The following is a 17,453-nucleotide window of genomic DNA, read 5'->3' as shown; positions in this document are numbered from 1 at the left end:
AAAAAAAAAAAAAAGAGAGATTCAAAGCTTTGGTACTGGAGGCTCTCAGAGGGCAGAACAGGATCTGTTTTGTTCACCGTGGATAGTGCAGTACCTGACACTTAGTGGGGATTGCTAAACGTCCCTAGTGGGTAGAATGCACCTGGCCAAAGTAGCTTCAGAACTCTTCACACCAGTATTTATGCTAAGCAGCAGGGTATGAAACTTTACATTTCTGTGCGACCTCATCAGCAGATGATTTTAAAATCTGATAATTTTGATAGATGAAAAATCAGTTGTATTCTATTTTATATTCTATGAGTAAGTTAACCTCTTTTACTGTAAAACTCCTATCATTTTAAAAGCAAATTATAATGATACAGTATTCCAGTGAATGAAACAAATTCCACAATAAGCAAATTTTAGCAATTGGCTTTTTTTTTTTTTTTTTTAAATTCTCGGAATGTATGTGGCTTTTAAAAGCAGATGAATTTGAACTTTCCTACCCTTCATTCCGTATCTCCCAGAGCAATGACTTTAGACTTTTTTTTAAAATATGCCTTTTACAGTTTAATCTTGAATGTGCTTGAGATTATTCAAGGCATTTACTATATCTTAAATATATATATGCATCTCATAATATTTGAAATGAGCTCAGAATCATAACTTGTGTAGCGACAGAAACAGAATGATAACAACAATGTATTTCCAATTGGGAACTTCTGAATGTACCAGCAAAGCTACTGTAAGACTGGCCATAAATATATGCAGTTGGGAATGGAAAGAAAATTCTTATTATCTGGTGAGTCGAAGTGGTATGGGGGATTTGATTCTCCTGGCTCAGTCTTCTCTGGGAAGGGAAGGGATGGAGATTTTTTATGCCCACTTCCAAATTCTTTGAAATTCTGCTCGTGTCCTAACTTGAACTTTCTGTAATCATGGTTAGTGTCTTTCCAATTAGGACTGTCTCTCGATATTACGAATTAGGAATTTAAAAAATGACTTTTGTTTACAACAATGCCTGACTTCCAAGACTGTAGTCCGGAGCTGGTGACTCAAATTCTTATTTCACTGGTTAAAAGTAGAGCAGTGACGTCTTTTTCTTATATCTGTTTTTCTGTCATCACTGTCATTATCAGCATCATTTTCTCAAAGCAAATTAATGCTTTTGGATAACTTCCTTTAGAATGCACAGTACACTTTTTACTATATATTTTACTACTGTATTTTAAATTTTTAAATTCTTAAATCCCTGATTTTCAGAAGTTTGTAAATACCAATAACTCTATTAGGGGAGAGTTATAATTTAAATAAATTTAATTATTAAAACCATCTGCTAATTAAAATGTTTAGGTGACTGTGTGTGTGTGTGTGTGTGTGTGTGTGTGGTATCTTAGAGGAAAGAATAAATTAATGTGTGATTCTTGTGTAATATTTTACCCAATTTTGACTGGTAGAAAATTGTTTTTAAAATAGAAGATATTTCTGATACTAGAAAAGTAGTTAAAATCCAGCTACAAGGTACTGCAAAAAGGCTGTGGAACTAACATAATTTGATAGTTTAGTTTCATTTAAAATAAGTTACAAAACACAAATGGGTATCTCAGGAAAAAATACATGGCACAGAAATACGTATCTAAAACTACACTCACATATACAGACGTGAAAAATTAGAGTAATTAATAGTGCTGATTATAATATTTATAATAGAATCTTGTTTTAATTGGAAGCCCAATGAAATAAAAATCCATTCATGCTGAAAAGTATTTTCTGCAATTATATAATAAAGCAGCATTGAACTTAGAACTACTGAAACACAATAAAAAAGAGACCTTGATTAAAGATGAAAATATATATTTTTTAAATATTGTTTTACATTGTTAACATTTCAGAGAAAATAGAATAACTCAACAGATTCACTTAATCCCTTTGTTAGTTACCACATTTGGTCACGGTCTCTGTTCTTTAAAATACATATTGGATTCACTGAAAGGTATATTTGATACATTTCCCCCCTCAGTGTCACTGGTAGGTTGAAAAATCTTGCCCTCTCTTTACATACTTCTGCCATATTTCCCATGAAGAGGAGTCCTTACATTGTAAAAGGGAAACACGTATTAAAAAATGATGTAACATATATCTTATACCTTACATCTTAGACATACATCTTCTACCATATTTCCCATGAAGCGAACTACTTACATTGTGAAAAGCAAACACTTTTTAAAAAAATGATGTAACATATCTTAGACCTGAGGTATACTTTGAGTATGCAATAATAATGAGTGACTGCTGGTTGACATAATTACTGTCTTGCAAATCAAGTTTTCATTACTGATGGAAAATCAGACATTTCTAGGTCAGGTGCAAATCTCAGTTTTCATTTGGGTTTAGGAGTTTTGGTTTTGAAATTCTGAAATGAAAATCACTTCTTCTGAACCCTTGCATTTACATGAGCAGTCCCTTAACCCTAGCTGTGTAAGACTGTATTGAAAGTATAAGTACATTTGGAAGATTTTATAAATCATTAAGATCATTTTAACTTAAGATTTTAAAGGCGAGACTGGCTTTAAAATGCCATGTTGCTAGTTGACATAAGGGGCATTTCCTCAACTGTCATTGGGGTGTCTTTGACACTAATGTGAACATTCACCAGTCAATCTCAGATACAGGGTTTGATGGGAGAATCAACGATTGCTGACAACACTGTATATTAAGGAAAAAACTGAATAAAATAGGAAATTGTTTACAATGTAGCCTACTTTGTTTTCTTTTTTCTTTTCTTTTTTCTTTTTTTTTTTGAGACGGAGTCTCGCTCTGTCGCCCAGGCTGGAGTGCAGTGGCCGGATCTCAGCTCACTGCAAGCTCCGCCTCCCGGGTTTACGCCATTCTCCTGCCTCAGCCTCCCGAGTAGCTGGGACTACAGGCGCCCGCCACCTCGCCCGGCTAGTTTTTTGTATTTTTTAGTAGAGATGGGGTTTCACCGTGTTAGCCAGGATGGTCTCGATCTCCTGACCTCGTGATCCGCCCGTCTTGGCCTCCCAAAGTGCTGGGATTACAGGGTTGAGCCACCGCGCCCGGCCTGTTTTCTTTTAAGGAAAACATTTTACATAATGAAGAATGCTATTTGATGAATGTAGATTTTCTTAGAAACGTTCTCCACTTTCTCTATTCCTAGAAGTTTTAACCATTGTTTTCAAGTGTGTTGAGATGTTCGTTTTAATCATAAGGCAGGTCTTGCCAATCGTATGTGTATCCAATCCCCAACCCACAAGATAACATTTTTTTAGCTTAAAATGCCACTGAAACATTTCTCTGTAGGCGATTGCCTCTGTTTTTTTGCTCCCTATGTACCATGGATAGAAGTCTTTTGCTATGGAAATGATGGAATAGCAGTTTCAAATAAGACTGTCAATAAGATTACAAGAATTGTGGAACAAATGTCAAAAATACAAAACAACTTTTTTTTTTTTTTTTTTTTTTTTTTTAGACCGAGTCTCTCACTCAAGCAATTCCCCCACCTCAGACTCCCAGGTAGCTGGGACGACAGGCGTGCACCATCACACCCAGCAAATTTTTGTAGTTTTAGTAGAGACGGAGTTTTGCCATGTTGCCCAGGCTGGTCTTGAACTCCTGAGCTCAAGCGATCTGCCTGCTTCGGCCTCCCAAAATGTTGGGATTACCCAGGCGTGTGCCACAATGCCAGACTAAAGCATTTTAAGATATTTTACTATATTATTTTATTTGGATTTTAAATTTTCATTCAGAATATGTTTCAGACGTTTTAAAATGTACACTGTCACACACTGAAAATAAAGGTAGAGGTGACTAACTTATGTGTCAAACAATGTGCTAAGCATCTTTCATGCTTTATCTTATTTAATCCTAACACAACTCTATGGAGTTAAGATGCTGTTTTTTTTTATCTTTATTATGCAGTTGAGGAAACTGAGGCTTAGGTAAGATATGTGGCAGAACCAAAATCAACTACATAGTAAGACTAAAACCCTCTTTAGTATGAAAATTAAAGATTTTATAAAGAACTTGTAATGTTTTTTTCTTATCAAAACAGTTATACAAAGTTATCAATGGAAATGAATTTTGCATTTACTTGGGATTAAATTCAAAAGAAATTTTTTCAGTAGTCTTTTCTCAAGGGTCATTGATAACCCGATAAAATAGTGCCAATTATGGTTTTACAGAAGATAGAGAAATTCAGTTATAGTTGTATGCTGGTCCTTTTTAATGACTGTAAGCACGAGAATGAACCCATTGAAGCCTTCTGTGATTAATATATCATAATTTGATAGTTTAATTTTATTTAATATAAGTTACAAAACAGAAGTGGTTATCTCAGGAAAAAATAGATGACAGAAATACATACTAAAGCTACATTCTCGTATACAGACACATTGTGATGAATTCGAGTAATCAATCAGGGTTCAGCCAGAGATGCAGAACCAGTGGAGATGTGTATATATTAAGGCATTTATTATATAGGTTTGCTGAATGAGATTGTGAGGGCTGGGTAAGTAAGCCTGCCACCTGCGGGGGCAAGTGTTCTGGCAAGGATGATTATGATCAGGCTGGAATCCTTAGGCATGGGCTGATGCTGTTGTCCACAGGTGGTCAGGAAGAGAGGACCAAGAACAGGGTAGAACCCCATGGAAACTAGCTGTTTGTAGTTTATGTGCTCACGGAAAGCCTGAACCCTTTGAAAGAGCTCACCTGGTAACATCCATCTTGGATAATCTCTCATTTGATTTACTCAAAGTCAATTGATAAGGAACCTTAATTACATCTACAAGATCCCTTGACCTTCGCCATCTAAGGTAACCTCATTGCAGGAGTGATATCCTGTTCTATTCATTGGTCCCAGCACACTCCAGGGGAGGGTATCATATGGGGTGTTAGAGGGCTGTTATGTAGGCGCTGTGACCTTAAGCTCTGTGACTGCTGCTGTGGAATCCCCCCAAAGACCCCTTCAGCATGAGAAACTTTAAAAATCCTTTCTTTCCACAAACTCACTCACCAGAGTAGCTTCTCCTGAGAAGCTGAGGGATCATGTGTGATTTTTTTTTTTTTTTTTTTTTTTTTTTTTTTTTTTGCATTTCTGACCTGGAAGGGCTAAGCCTGGCCTGTCAGTACCACTCATTTCTCTTACCTTGTAACATTTTTAGACTCTCTTTTCACAGTGACCAGCTATTCTGTGCTGCAGTGTGGCACCACAAAGGAGCACATACAAAATTCTTTGGACTTTTAATTTTTTTCTAACTTTAACCATTATTTGTCTTAAAGAGACCTGGCTATTAAAATACCAATAAAAACCACATCATCTAAGGATAAAGGCCTTTTTTCTTTAGTTACCTGACAGTAATTTGGATAGACATAAGGATGATTTTTAACTATGCTAGAAGAATGCCTCTGAACTGCATGCTCTGTATTATAAGAAATAATTCTATAGGGCTAGTTTTAGTCTTTCACTGAGTTTAGTTTTGTATATCTAGTATGCATATATCACTTAGTATATCTATATATATAAGGCCACAGTTCTTCAGAAATAGTTTTGGCTTCATTACGAGTCAGTTTGGTATATCCAGTGCCAGATATCACTTAATACTTTTCAGACCAATCTTTTTACATCTGGGTCTATTTTAATATTCATTTGAAAATTAGATGTTCCAAGCACTTACGAATGGGATTATTTGAATGCTCATAATGGGAGTAATTTGTCAGCACAGTTTTTATGGGAAATCTGAAGGGATTTCCAGAAATTCATCAAGGATCTGACATTTGCAGGCACTGTTCTGGTCCTGAGACTATGTGGGGTCAGGGTGGAGGGATCAGACATATGATTCCTGCTGTCAACAAGGTGAGTGATAGTCAAGTGGAAAGAAGACAATTGAGGAACAGTTTTAACAAAGTGCCAACATTTCCCTGATAGTGGAAGTACAACATGCTATGAGGGTACATGAATGAAAAGAGAAAACATACATACAAACCTCTTAGATTGGAAAAGCAGTGTTTGCAATAATTCTAGACTGTGCTGAAAAGAGTTATTTTATCTTTGAGTATTTTTATAGCTCTTAAAGTCTCAAGATTATTCTTGCAGGATAGAAGACTGTAAAAGTTAAAAATGTACAGGTTTTAATGAATAAGATAATGCTTATAAGATAATGCTAAGATTAGGAGGATCTTGACATTTTCTTGATTAAGTGTAGGAGGTATAGGAATTAAATTTTATATAGTATTTTGAGGGAAGTTTCCATTTAATAGCAAAATACTTAAACTAGAGTGTTTTAATGGCAATCTGATCTACAGATTGGAAAATTTCTGTTGATTAACTTTTAATTTCATTAACTCTTTTTTATACAATTCCAATCTGATGCTAAGCTGACCCAGTTATTTTTGTATTTAAATTATTCTTTTCATTTTTCGATTTCATTTATTTTTTTGATGTATAATTTAGCTCTATTTATTCATTATATATGTTTTCTTTTATAGTTTTGAACATATTTTATATTTATAATAGTTGCTATAAAGTCCTTGTCTGCTAGTTGTAGGATCTGCGCCATCTTTGCATTGATTTGTATTACCTATACTCTTGTTGTTTTGTTTTACAAAACTAGAGCTCACATTTTCTAGTTTCTTTATATCTGCTTATTTTTGACAGCATATTGGATATTGGAAATGATATGTGGTAGAGGCTCTGAACTTCAAGTTTTTTTCTGAAGAGTGATTTTGGTTTTGCAGGCAGTTAACCTCGTTGGATTGAAACTTCAGTATTCTCTCTTTTACATGAGGAGTTGCTTATATTTTTACTCAAATCTTTCAGCTTCCATCTGTTGCCATTATACTGGGCTTTCCTAGAGCATACATAGTCAGCAGAATTTGGAAAAATTTTTTACAAAGGTTTTGTAGGTAACTTTGTGTCCAGGATTTAGCACATCTAATTATTCTGTTGCTTGTGAGCCCTGAAGCATATCCTCTGATACCTCAAGCCAATAAAGCAGCAGATTTCTGCTGCCAGAGTAGCAGACAGATTGAACACTGCATGCCCCAAAGCAAAAGGCAGCCACTTACCAATCACATAAGGTGCTGTTTGCCTTTTGAGAGAGATCTGCTTTTCAATTTCTTCCTGCTTTTGGCCCACGTGCCTTTAAGTCGATTCTTAAAAGTATTTTTTCCAAATTATATAATAGTTTCTATAGGAGCATTCACTCCAGTGAATTTCTTCATCATTTTCCAAAATAGAACAACTCAGAAAAATAAAATTTAAAAGGTGATAACAAAATTAAGGCCATTAATAGAGATATGGTACAGCTAATACAGAGTTTTAGTAAGATTATTACTTGCCTAATCTGAGCACTTTATTTCCAGTAACACAGGCTAATATTCTGTTGGATGCTTTTACTAGATGTCACATTTGTGGTACATGCTATACTTCAGCTTATGGTCATTCAGAGGATCTAGATTATTTTCATCTGAATTTCTCCTAAGCCTGAGCTACAGAAAATGACAGGAGATAAAGAAGGAAAGAACATGGATGGCCTTTGATCTTTCATTCAGCAAGTGATCTCACTTATTTTTTCTGATGTAACTTCAGCATTTTTTACCTCACTCAAGGGTTAGAGTAATTTTTAAAACAGTTATCTGCTGGGAGTGGTGGCTCATACCTGTAATCCCAGCACTTTGGGAGGCCGAGGTGGGTGGATCACCTGAGGTCAGGAGTTTAAGCCTAGCCTCACCAACATGGTGAAATCCTGTCCCTACTAAAAATACAAAAATTAGCAGGGCGTGGTGGCGGTTGCCTGTTGTCCCAGCTACTCAGGAGGCTGAGGCAGGAAAATTGCTTGAAACCAGGAGGCAGAGATTACAGTGAGCTGAGACTGCACCACTGCATTCCAGCCTGGGTGACAGAGCAAGACTCCATCTAAAAAAAAAAAAAACCAAAAAAACATAATCATCATGAAATTTCACAATTAAATCTTCTAATCCAGAGATGGATGTGAAATACATCAATAAAATACAAAGAAAGCATAATTTCACAATTAATAATTGTGTGACTTCTTAATATACAATCCATATACCTACAAATAATCTAGCCACAAACTAATTTGCTTGAAGAAAAGACCAAAAAAAAAAAAAAAAAAATTTTAGAGGCTCCCTTTTTTTTTCTGAAGAGAAAATTACAGTGTTTTATTATTTTCCCAGAATTTAATTTTTCTATTGACAGGGTTGGTATAAGTAGATTAGTAGTTTATCTAGGTTGATAGAATGAAATTGGAAAGGTTTTATTGTCTGTTTTATTACAGATGCTTAGAATAGTGTTTCAAGTTATTTGCATAATGATTGAATCAACTTAATTGATAATTATATATTAGGTGACCTTGACCTTTTCTGTTAAAATTTCAACTCATTTTAATTTGAATTTTCAATTGTTTATGGAGTGTTCATAATTATTTTCCAGTCATTAATTATTAATACATTATACAAATGACATGAAAAGTCTGTTAAACATTGGGGTTGTTTTAAAATTGTTCGTTTTTGTATAGCAGACATACATTTTACTCTGACTGAATCTTCAAAACATTCGTGTAACTATAATTATAAGTAAAAGTCATATGACCAAAGACATAGAAGACACGTAAAAGAAATTAACAAGGAAGGTTAGACCAAGGAAGAAAAAAGAATGAGAGACTAAAGAGGTACCGGCCGGGCGTGGTGGCTCACGCCTGTAATCCCAGCACTTTGGGAGGCCGAGGTGGGCGGATCACGAGGTCAGGAGATCGAGACCATCCTGGCTAACCTGGTGAAACCCCGTCTCTACTAAAATACAAAACTAGCCGGGCGCGGTGGCAGGCGCCTGTAGTCCCAGCTACTCGGGAGGCTGAGGCAGGAGAATGGCGTGAACGCGGGAGGTGGAGCTTGCAGTGAGCCGAGATCGCACCACTGCACTCCAGCCTGGGCGACAGAGCGAGACTCCGTCTCAAAACAAAAGAAAAAAAAAAAGGAAGTACCTTTGGCTTTTTCATTGTTGCTTTAGGGACTGTACGGGACTTTAAGGCATAGTGAGTTCCTGAAGATCACAGCTATGCATGGGAGGAAAAATGGAAAGAGAGCATGTTGGAGGAGGAAGTGCTGACATAAACAGAGATGTGAAAGAAACATTTGGTTGGTGTCAGAGGATGGATTGCTTCTTCCTAGGAGAGGAAGCTTGGCATAGTAGCCGTTTAAGGACGAATACCTCTGTAGTCCAAGTTGGAAATTGCAGTAGTAGAAACTGAATTTTAGCTTTGATTAGTTCAAAATAAATAATCATTTTTATTAACAGGTTCATTAACAATCATTGCCACCATTATTATTGTCAAAATTGTCAAAAAAATTTAAAGTGTTTATCCCAAGGACACTATTCTGAAATCTGCATGTATTATCTTATTTTTCTGTTGATCCCATGGAGAGGTACCTTATTAGCTTTATTTATGGATGCAAAAACTGAGGCTTAAAAGGTTTAATTAACTTGCTAACATCTTAGAGGTAGTGAGTTGCAGAGGCTGAACTCAAAACTAAATCTCTCTGTCCCCCAAACCTTTGCTCTTTATCACCGATAAAGNAAAAAAAAAAAAAAAAAAAAAAAAAAAAAAGCCACAAAAACCCAGGAAGGTTATTTAGCTTAAATTACTAATTTTAAGATCTCTGGTTTGGAGTTGGCCATTATGCAACATAAAACTTAAAAATTTTACATTATGGCCAAAATAATGTTCTACCAATGTGAATAATTCAAGCGTATGTTACAGGTTGAACTGTTAGAATAAAATATTTGGCCATTATTTCAGGGGACTTCAGAGAGCTGAATTTTTTAAAGAACATATTTACAATAAGATGAAATTCTTTTGCTATACACTAGTATTTTTGAAATGTTTACTGACCTTTTCTCCCCCCTCTCTCCTTAGGAAAAATTGGATGTAGGGGTGAGAAAAGAAGTTGACGGCATGGGAACATCTGAAATAAAATACGGTGACTCAGTATGCTATATACAACATGTGGACACGGGACTATGGCTTACTTACCAGTCTGTGGATGTGAAATCCGTGAGAATGGGATCTATACAACGTAAGGTAAGATGATAGAAAAAAACATAATTTATAGAAGTCATTTTTTATAAATAAAGTACCCAAGCACAAGTCAAAAAGAAGTGGCTAATCTTTTCAGTCACCTGCAAAAGTTCATAATTTTGCAAGCGAAAGGGCAGATTCCACTGTAATAGACTCTTTAGCTTTGTAAGGTGAACATAGCTGGATGTTACATCACTCATATATAGGATTATGGGATGCGTTTATTTAAATATGAAGTGAAGAAATATACAGTGCTGTCTTCTGGATTTTAGTTTAGTACAGTTCCCTTTCTCCTCCATGCTTTGACAAAGTCCGTTACTGACATCCCCTTGCTTACAAGAAGAGGCCCGCCTTTTGGAAGTGATAATGATGCTCTTCCTGGCCTGCGCTGTTCTCCTACTCTCTTCCTGATTTCCAGACGTTGCCTTCAATTTCCCCAGCATGTCACTTAACAACACATTCCTTGCAGTCTATCAGACTACCATGGCTTTTACACACCTGTGCCTCTGCAGACCGTTTCTTCTGTTTAGAATACCTTCAAACCTTTTTTGGCTCTGTGACTCTTATCCATCATCCAGGGATGCAATTTATTTGTCATTTTAGAAGTTCTTCCTTACTGTATCAGCTTATTAGCTACTCCCTCCTTTGAGTTCTCATATTGTTCATCTATAACTCATTACATTTTATAAACACACTCCTTGTGCTATTTTATTTAGTAGGCTACATATCTCTCTTTCTCTTTTTTTTTTTTTTTTTTTATTGAGACAGAGTCTCGCTCTGTGGCAGGATGGAGTGGGGCAAGTGGCACATCTCGGCTCACTGCGAGCCTCTGCCTCCGGGTTCAAGCGATTCGTCTCCTCAGACTCCCAGTAGCTGGGACTAAAGACGCCGCCACTCACGCCCGGCTAATTTTTTGGCTATTTAGTAGAGAAGGGTTTCACCGTGTTAGCCAGGATGGTCTCGACTCATCCTGACCTCGTGGATCCGCCCGTCTCGCCTCCCAAAGATGCTGGAATTACAGGCGTGAGCCCACACGCGCCCGGCTTCTCTTGTGATCTTTCTCTTTCATGGAAATGATCTTATGATCATTTTTCTGTTTTAGCAGATTTTGGAGTTTTTATAAATCAAATTCTATAGCATGCCCTCTTTTGTATATGCCTCCCTTTGCTCAGCAAAAGGTCTGTAACATTTATCCATATTGTTCCATGTTTGAGTCCAAATTGCTTAAGCTACTTTTTGAGGTCCCCAGAAACCAACAAGCCAGAAATTAAACACAATCTAAGGAGGGGGCGGGAGTCAGAAAGGAAAGAAAGAGTTAAAGATATGTAATTGCGACTTATTCTGTCTTCATTACTAAACTCTGAGATTGGAACTAAGTCTTTGATTTATGTATTTTCACTATCTAGCAGAGTGCTGGAACCAGAGTAGGTGCTCAATAAATGTTTCTTGAATGAAAACATGTATTTTCAAAGATGTGGAGTTATAATTGAGTTGGTGAGATTGCCCATGCACCTGCTAACTTGGTCTTCAACTGCATTAGCGTTACAGAATTATGAGCCAGCGTGAGCTGGGTTAGCATTCTCAAGGTGAACAGCTAATGTTGTTGAAATGGTGACAGAAGAGGTTGATTTGGCTTTAAAGCAAATTTTTCTTTTGATAATGATGTTTGGTCATGGTTCTTCTGCTAGATTTAGCAGATGTTATCATTTTTCTTTTAATATTTTACTTATAAAAATTTCAAATATGAAAAAAGTTAAAAGACTAAACCAATGAACATCCACATACTCTTGAATTAGAGTCAACAATTATTATAGTTAGCCAGATTTGCTTTCGTTTCCTGCTTTCTTTTCTCTCTCTGTGTGTGTATGCATTCACACATCCACAGTACTGTTACATATCATTATGGTAGTTCTATTACATCATTGACTATCCTGTTTGTATTCACATTTATTCTTTTGTCCCAATAATATATTTTCTAGTTGATTAGAATCAGGATGCAATCAAAATTCATGCACTTATTTATTTTTATGCCTTTCAGTCTCTTTTATCTAGAACAGATTCTAAGCTTATTTTTTTCCTGTGCCATCGAGTTTTTTAAAAATCCATGCCAATTATAGAATACCTCATGTTCTAGATATGTCTGACTTTTTTTCCCCATTGCCTATGCTCTTGGTAATTCCCATGAACTCGAAGCTAGGTATAAGGCTGTGCTGTCCAAATCAGTAACTGCTAGACACATATGGCAATTTCGTATTTGTATATAACTGCAACTAGGTGAACACCATTTTTAGTTTTGTTTAATTGTAATTAAATGTTTAAAACATACACTTAAATTATTGGAAAACTTTTATGTATGTTTGGAACAAGTTGGGTATGTGAATCTACTTTTCCAACCATGTCTTTGGTTCCTGTTTTCGTGCTGTTTTAGTCTGCTGGTTTCTTTCTCAGGAACACGGCTGTCTTTCCTCTCAGTGTTCTCCCTGACCTTTTCTCTACACTTCGCTGCTCAAATGTGTCTTCCAAAGTCCTCATTTTTCCTTTGGTGCTGTTTTGTTCGTAAGCCCTTTCTGTGCCTTTAAAATTTTAGTTTCCTTGCTGTTTTTTTTTTTTTTTTTCTTGTCCTTATCTCACCCAGCTCACCTTTTTATCTCAGCTTGCTGTTCTTTCGTCTGGTCTGCTGGTTTATTATCCCAGCATATTTTCCCATTGTGAATTTCCACTGCTATTTTATCGAAGTTGTAACTTGCATCCTGAGGACAGTTGAAATTGTTTTTGTGTTTAAGTAGCCTCCTGCTATTTCAATTTTACTTAGCTTTTTAAAAATAGCAGTGATTACTGAATTTTATTAATAAATAAGTTAAAAATCATATGTTGTGTCTTTTAACTTGTTGATAAAATAAGTTACCAGACCTACAATTATTAAAGAGTTCTTAAATTCACCGAGTAAACCCTCTTTGACCATAGTGTATGATTCTTTTGAAATTCTACTAGATTTAATTAGTTAATATTTTATTCAGAATTATTACATGTATATTTATGGGGGAAGTTAATTTCTCTTTATGGACACTGAATTTGGAATTTCATACAGTTTTTGTGTTTGTTAATTTTTATGTGTCACTAAACACCATTCTACTCTGGTCTTTTTTTCAACCATTTAAAAGTGTATACACCATTCTTAGCTTATGGGCTATACGGAAACAGGTGATATGCTGTAGTTTCCCAATCTTTGGCCTAGACTAGTCTGCCATGAAAGGTAGCTGTTTTTTGAAGCTTTATCACAGCTCACCTGTGAAACCATCTGGTCCTAGGTCTTTTAAATATTGGATCTTAAATTATCTTTTTCCTTTTGATTAGTCTTATTTTGTAAGAATCTATTCTGTTGCCCTGGAACACCCAGTTTTGTTTATTGGTTCTATTTGGTTGATTTTTGGTTTTGCTATGGAGTTGCACACAGTATTGTATTATAATTTCCCATTCTCTGTGTTCTTGCTTTCTGTTTTATCTTTAGCCTGGTTTGTGAGAGTTTCGTTTTATTTATCATCGCAAAGAATGAAACTTTGAGTTTATTCATCTTTTCTAGTACTTTATTTGACTTCTAGTTTATTAATTTCACTTAATCTTCATTAGTTCTACTTTTCAACTTTCTTTGCTGTTCTTTTTTTAGGATATGAAAATGAGTAACAATTCTTTCATTTTAGTCATTTTTTTCTGTATTAATGAGGGCACTTAAGGCTATGATATTGCCTTTGAATATAGATATATCTGTGTCTCACTGATTTTTTATATAACGAGTTTCCTCTTAACATTGCTTTCTAGATAATTTATAGTTGTAGTTCCTAAATTTTGCTCAGTACACCTGGGTAGGTGTATTAAATTATCTTGCTATAAATGTTGCATGAAGATAAGCACAGATGGGAACAAATGGTTCTACTTATATATAGTACACAACTGATCTGTGCTGTCAAAAGTCTGCAAGGTGGTGAACCTTGTGAAGGATAGGGATAGGAAGGGAGTACTGAGGAGGATTTTCAGATACCATAATGTTTTCTTTCTTGAGCTGGGTGTTGGTCATGTAGGAATGTTCACTTGTGAAAGTCATGGAACTGTTTTCTTAAGAGTTTTGCATTTCTCTTTTCTAACATTATAGTTTCATAGAAAGTTCAAAAGCAAACAAAAACAGCTATCAAAAGAAAAGAAATATATGTATACATCTTTATCATTTAGATGATTTAAAAGCATTGTTCAGTGCTTCTTATTGACTAGTCTGTGTTCAGAACTACTGTATGACTGGTGTGCCAATGCAAGGTTACCTTTGCTGCTTTGTACCAAGTTTGCTTAGACTGAGGATCAGTTATTCAATGTAGATATGTGAAAAGGCTCTGCTATTTATTTTACTTGACTCAGTGCATTTTTTGAGTAGTTCTTTAAAATGATAACTGAGCTGCGCATGGTGATGGGGACTTGTAATTCTAGCTATTCAGGAGGTAGAGGGAGAAGGATCACTGAAGCCCAGGAGTTCAAGACCAGCCTGGGCAACATAGCAAGACCCCATCTCCAAAAAATAAAACAATAACTAAATGAATAAATGGAATGGCTAGTTTGTATAGGGAGCTGTGCATATTATTTTATCTGAACATAACAGCTTCATAGTCCCCTGTACTTGCCTTTTGATTCTATCTATTGTTATGGCTCAGCTGTTTGAGTACACATCTCCCTAACTCTAGTTTGGAAAAGAGATGTTGGGAGTAATGGCCTTATTTTTGCTTTCTTACAGGCTATTATGCACCATGAAGGCCACATGGATGATGGCATAAGTTTATCGAGATCCCAGCATGAAGAATCACGCACAGCACGAGTTATCCGGAGCACAGTCTTCCTTTTCAATAGATTTATAAGGTACTTTTTCTTTTGTAGGTGTAGTTGTTTGATACTTGATTTTCATTTCTTTATTGGATATGCAAATAGGCAATTTAAAAGTATGCTATGATGGTAAGAAATCTCATACTGTTTGGTAAGTCAGCAGAAACATTAGGAAGTGTTAATTAGATGATTTAATGTCTTTCTTTTAAATAAACTTTTAAAAGAATGTGGTTTTGGAAATTAGATGTGTAATTTGTAATTGATAGGTATAGATTAGGATTATTTAATGACTACTCTTCCTTGTACTGGACCTATTTAGTTTCTTTTCTTTTCTTTTCTTTCTTTCTTTCTTTCTTTCTTTTTTTTTTTTTTTTTGAGACAGAATCTCTCACTGTCACCCAGGCTGGAGTGCAGTGGCACGATCTCGGCTCACTGCAACCTCTGCCTCCTGGGTTCAAGCGATTCTCCTGCCTCAGCCTCCCGAGTAACTAGGATTACAGGTGCTCACTGCCACACCTGGTGTGTTTTTTGTATTTTTAGTAGAGATGGGGTTTCACTATGTTGGCCAGGATGGACTCGATCTCTTGACCTCATGGTCTACTCACCTCAGCCTCCCAAAGTGCTGGGATTACAGGCGTGAGCCACCATGCCCGGCCTAGTTCATTTTTCAATGAGGACAGTGAAGCCTAGATATATGCTGAGTTTTGATATGTATTTTTTAAAAGTAATTCTCATAAGAACTGCTTTTCCACCTAATAATTGCAATAATTGCTTATCTGCAGACTAAATTAAACTTGTGACCAACATGTTTTCTGGTAACGTTATACCAACATATGCTCTGACTTGTAAGGGATTTCATTTGTCTCTTTAAACTTTGTTAATCTGATGGGGGGAACTTCTTGTTGACCATCTTTCTTCATTTCTTTTTTCTTTTGTGTTTATTCCTATTATTTGTTAATATTTCTGTTAAGTTGTTCTGAACTTCTGTTATGTTTAGAGATACTCATTTCCTGTTATGGTAAATTGCAAACCTTTTCACCAGTTTATTGATTTGGAAAAGAATTTGAAAGGATTTTTGTAGTAGTTGAGTCGGTAAATTATTTTTTTGACTTTACAGCATAAAACAAATCTCCCCTACTCAAGATTGTATTATTTTCTACTTCTTTTATAAGCCATCCCTTTTATAAACCACACACACTGTGTATATATGTGTGCGTGCCGTACGTAACCAAAAAATGTGCACAGCATTTGGCCACACATCCTGAGTGTTTAGTCCATTTCTCTGCCTCATCTCAACTCCAAGCCTCGTCAGATGGAGTAAAGCTTAAATCGAATGGGGTACGCACCACATTTTTGTATTTTTTATTACTTGTATTACTTTTCAGTATTATATATTCTTGTAGTTTAGTATAGTATTTATTTCTTATAATAAAAATTTATTACATTTTAATGAAGTATAAAATTAGTCAAGAAGTTCTATTTGGAAATTATAACTTATTTTGGAAACAAACTTAGCCTTTTCGTATCTTGTTCTTCCCACTAGTTTTTCTTTACTAGAGCTGATCAATCCTATGATGGGGATTGAGCAAATTAATCATAAATCTTTGAAACTGTCAATTTTATATTTAGTCAGCACTGACTTCTTCAAATTTGAGGGACTTTTTTTTTTTTTTTATTCAATTTGACTGCTGTAGAGTATTCAGTGGCACCACAGAGATTCCATTTGGTAAGTTAATTTAATACTAGACTGAAAACTGGTTATTTGTGTTGAAAACTATTTTGTGGGAAAGCTACTATCTCAGTGTTACAGACATTATATAGTGATAGTATACCATAAGTGACTTTTTTTTATGCTGGCTGAAATACCAAAATTCATCTTAAATGTGATTTACTTTAGCCCATCTGCTCTTTGGCAGAGTAATTTTAAATTTTAACAATTACTTTTCTGATTAGATAGAGTACCAAGTATGAGAAATTTGGATTCTGTGATAAAAAAAAAATGTTGAATTATACACTTGCTGCTTTATTAAATCTTGAAAATGATTTTCTGTCTGGGCTATTTGAGTGAAATTCATTTGTTATAACTATCATGATAAAATAGGATGGTTACATTAACCCCTATTAACTATGAAAAGATTTTCTGATTCCCAGTCTGATTTTTTCTATTTTCTTTCTTCTTGCCTTGCTCTCTTTTTTCTAACTTTGTAAGATGAATGCTGATACCATTGAGACCTTTGTTGACAAAAGCATTTAGTGTTACACTTTTCTGTTTTTACTGGCACCTCACATGTTTTGATTTTCCTTTCTTTTTTTCTGTCTTTTCTGTCTTTTCTGTCTTCCTCTCTCTCCTCCACTTCCCTTTCCTTCCTCCCTTCCTCCCTGCCTTCGTTCCTTCCTCCCATCCCCTCCCCTTCCTTTCCTTCCTTTGCCCTGCCCCTCCCTCCCTTCCTTCCTTCCTTCCTTCCTTCCTTCCTTCCTTCCTTCCTTCCTTCCTTCCTT

The 17,453-nt window shown here is 35.6% G+C and overlaps 1 protein-coding gene across 1 annotated transcript in view; it reads left to right on the top strand.

Moving 5' to 3' along the window:
- The window catches only part of RYR2 (ryanodine receptor 2), an 808,217-nt gene that overhangs the window by 399,633 nt on the left and 391,131 nt on the right, over positions 1-17,453 (top strand). Inside the window, 2 exon segments of the mRNA XM_017862245.1 lie at positions 9,933-10,097; positions 14,869-14,990. Of these exon segments, the coding sequence (XP_017717734.1) occupies positions 9,933-10,097; positions 14,869-14,990 (287 nt within the window).

This window comes from Rhinopithecus bieti, unplaced genomic scaffold (assembly GCF_001698545.2).
Source record: "Rhinopithecus bieti isolate Rb0 unplaced genomic scaffold, ASM169854v2 scaffold_57691, whole genome shotgun sequence".
NCBI lineage: Eukaryota > Metazoa > Chordata > Mammalia > Primates > Cercopithecidae > Rhinopithecus > Rhinopithecus bieti.
This window is presented reverse-complemented; position numbering and strand designations above follow the sequence as displayed.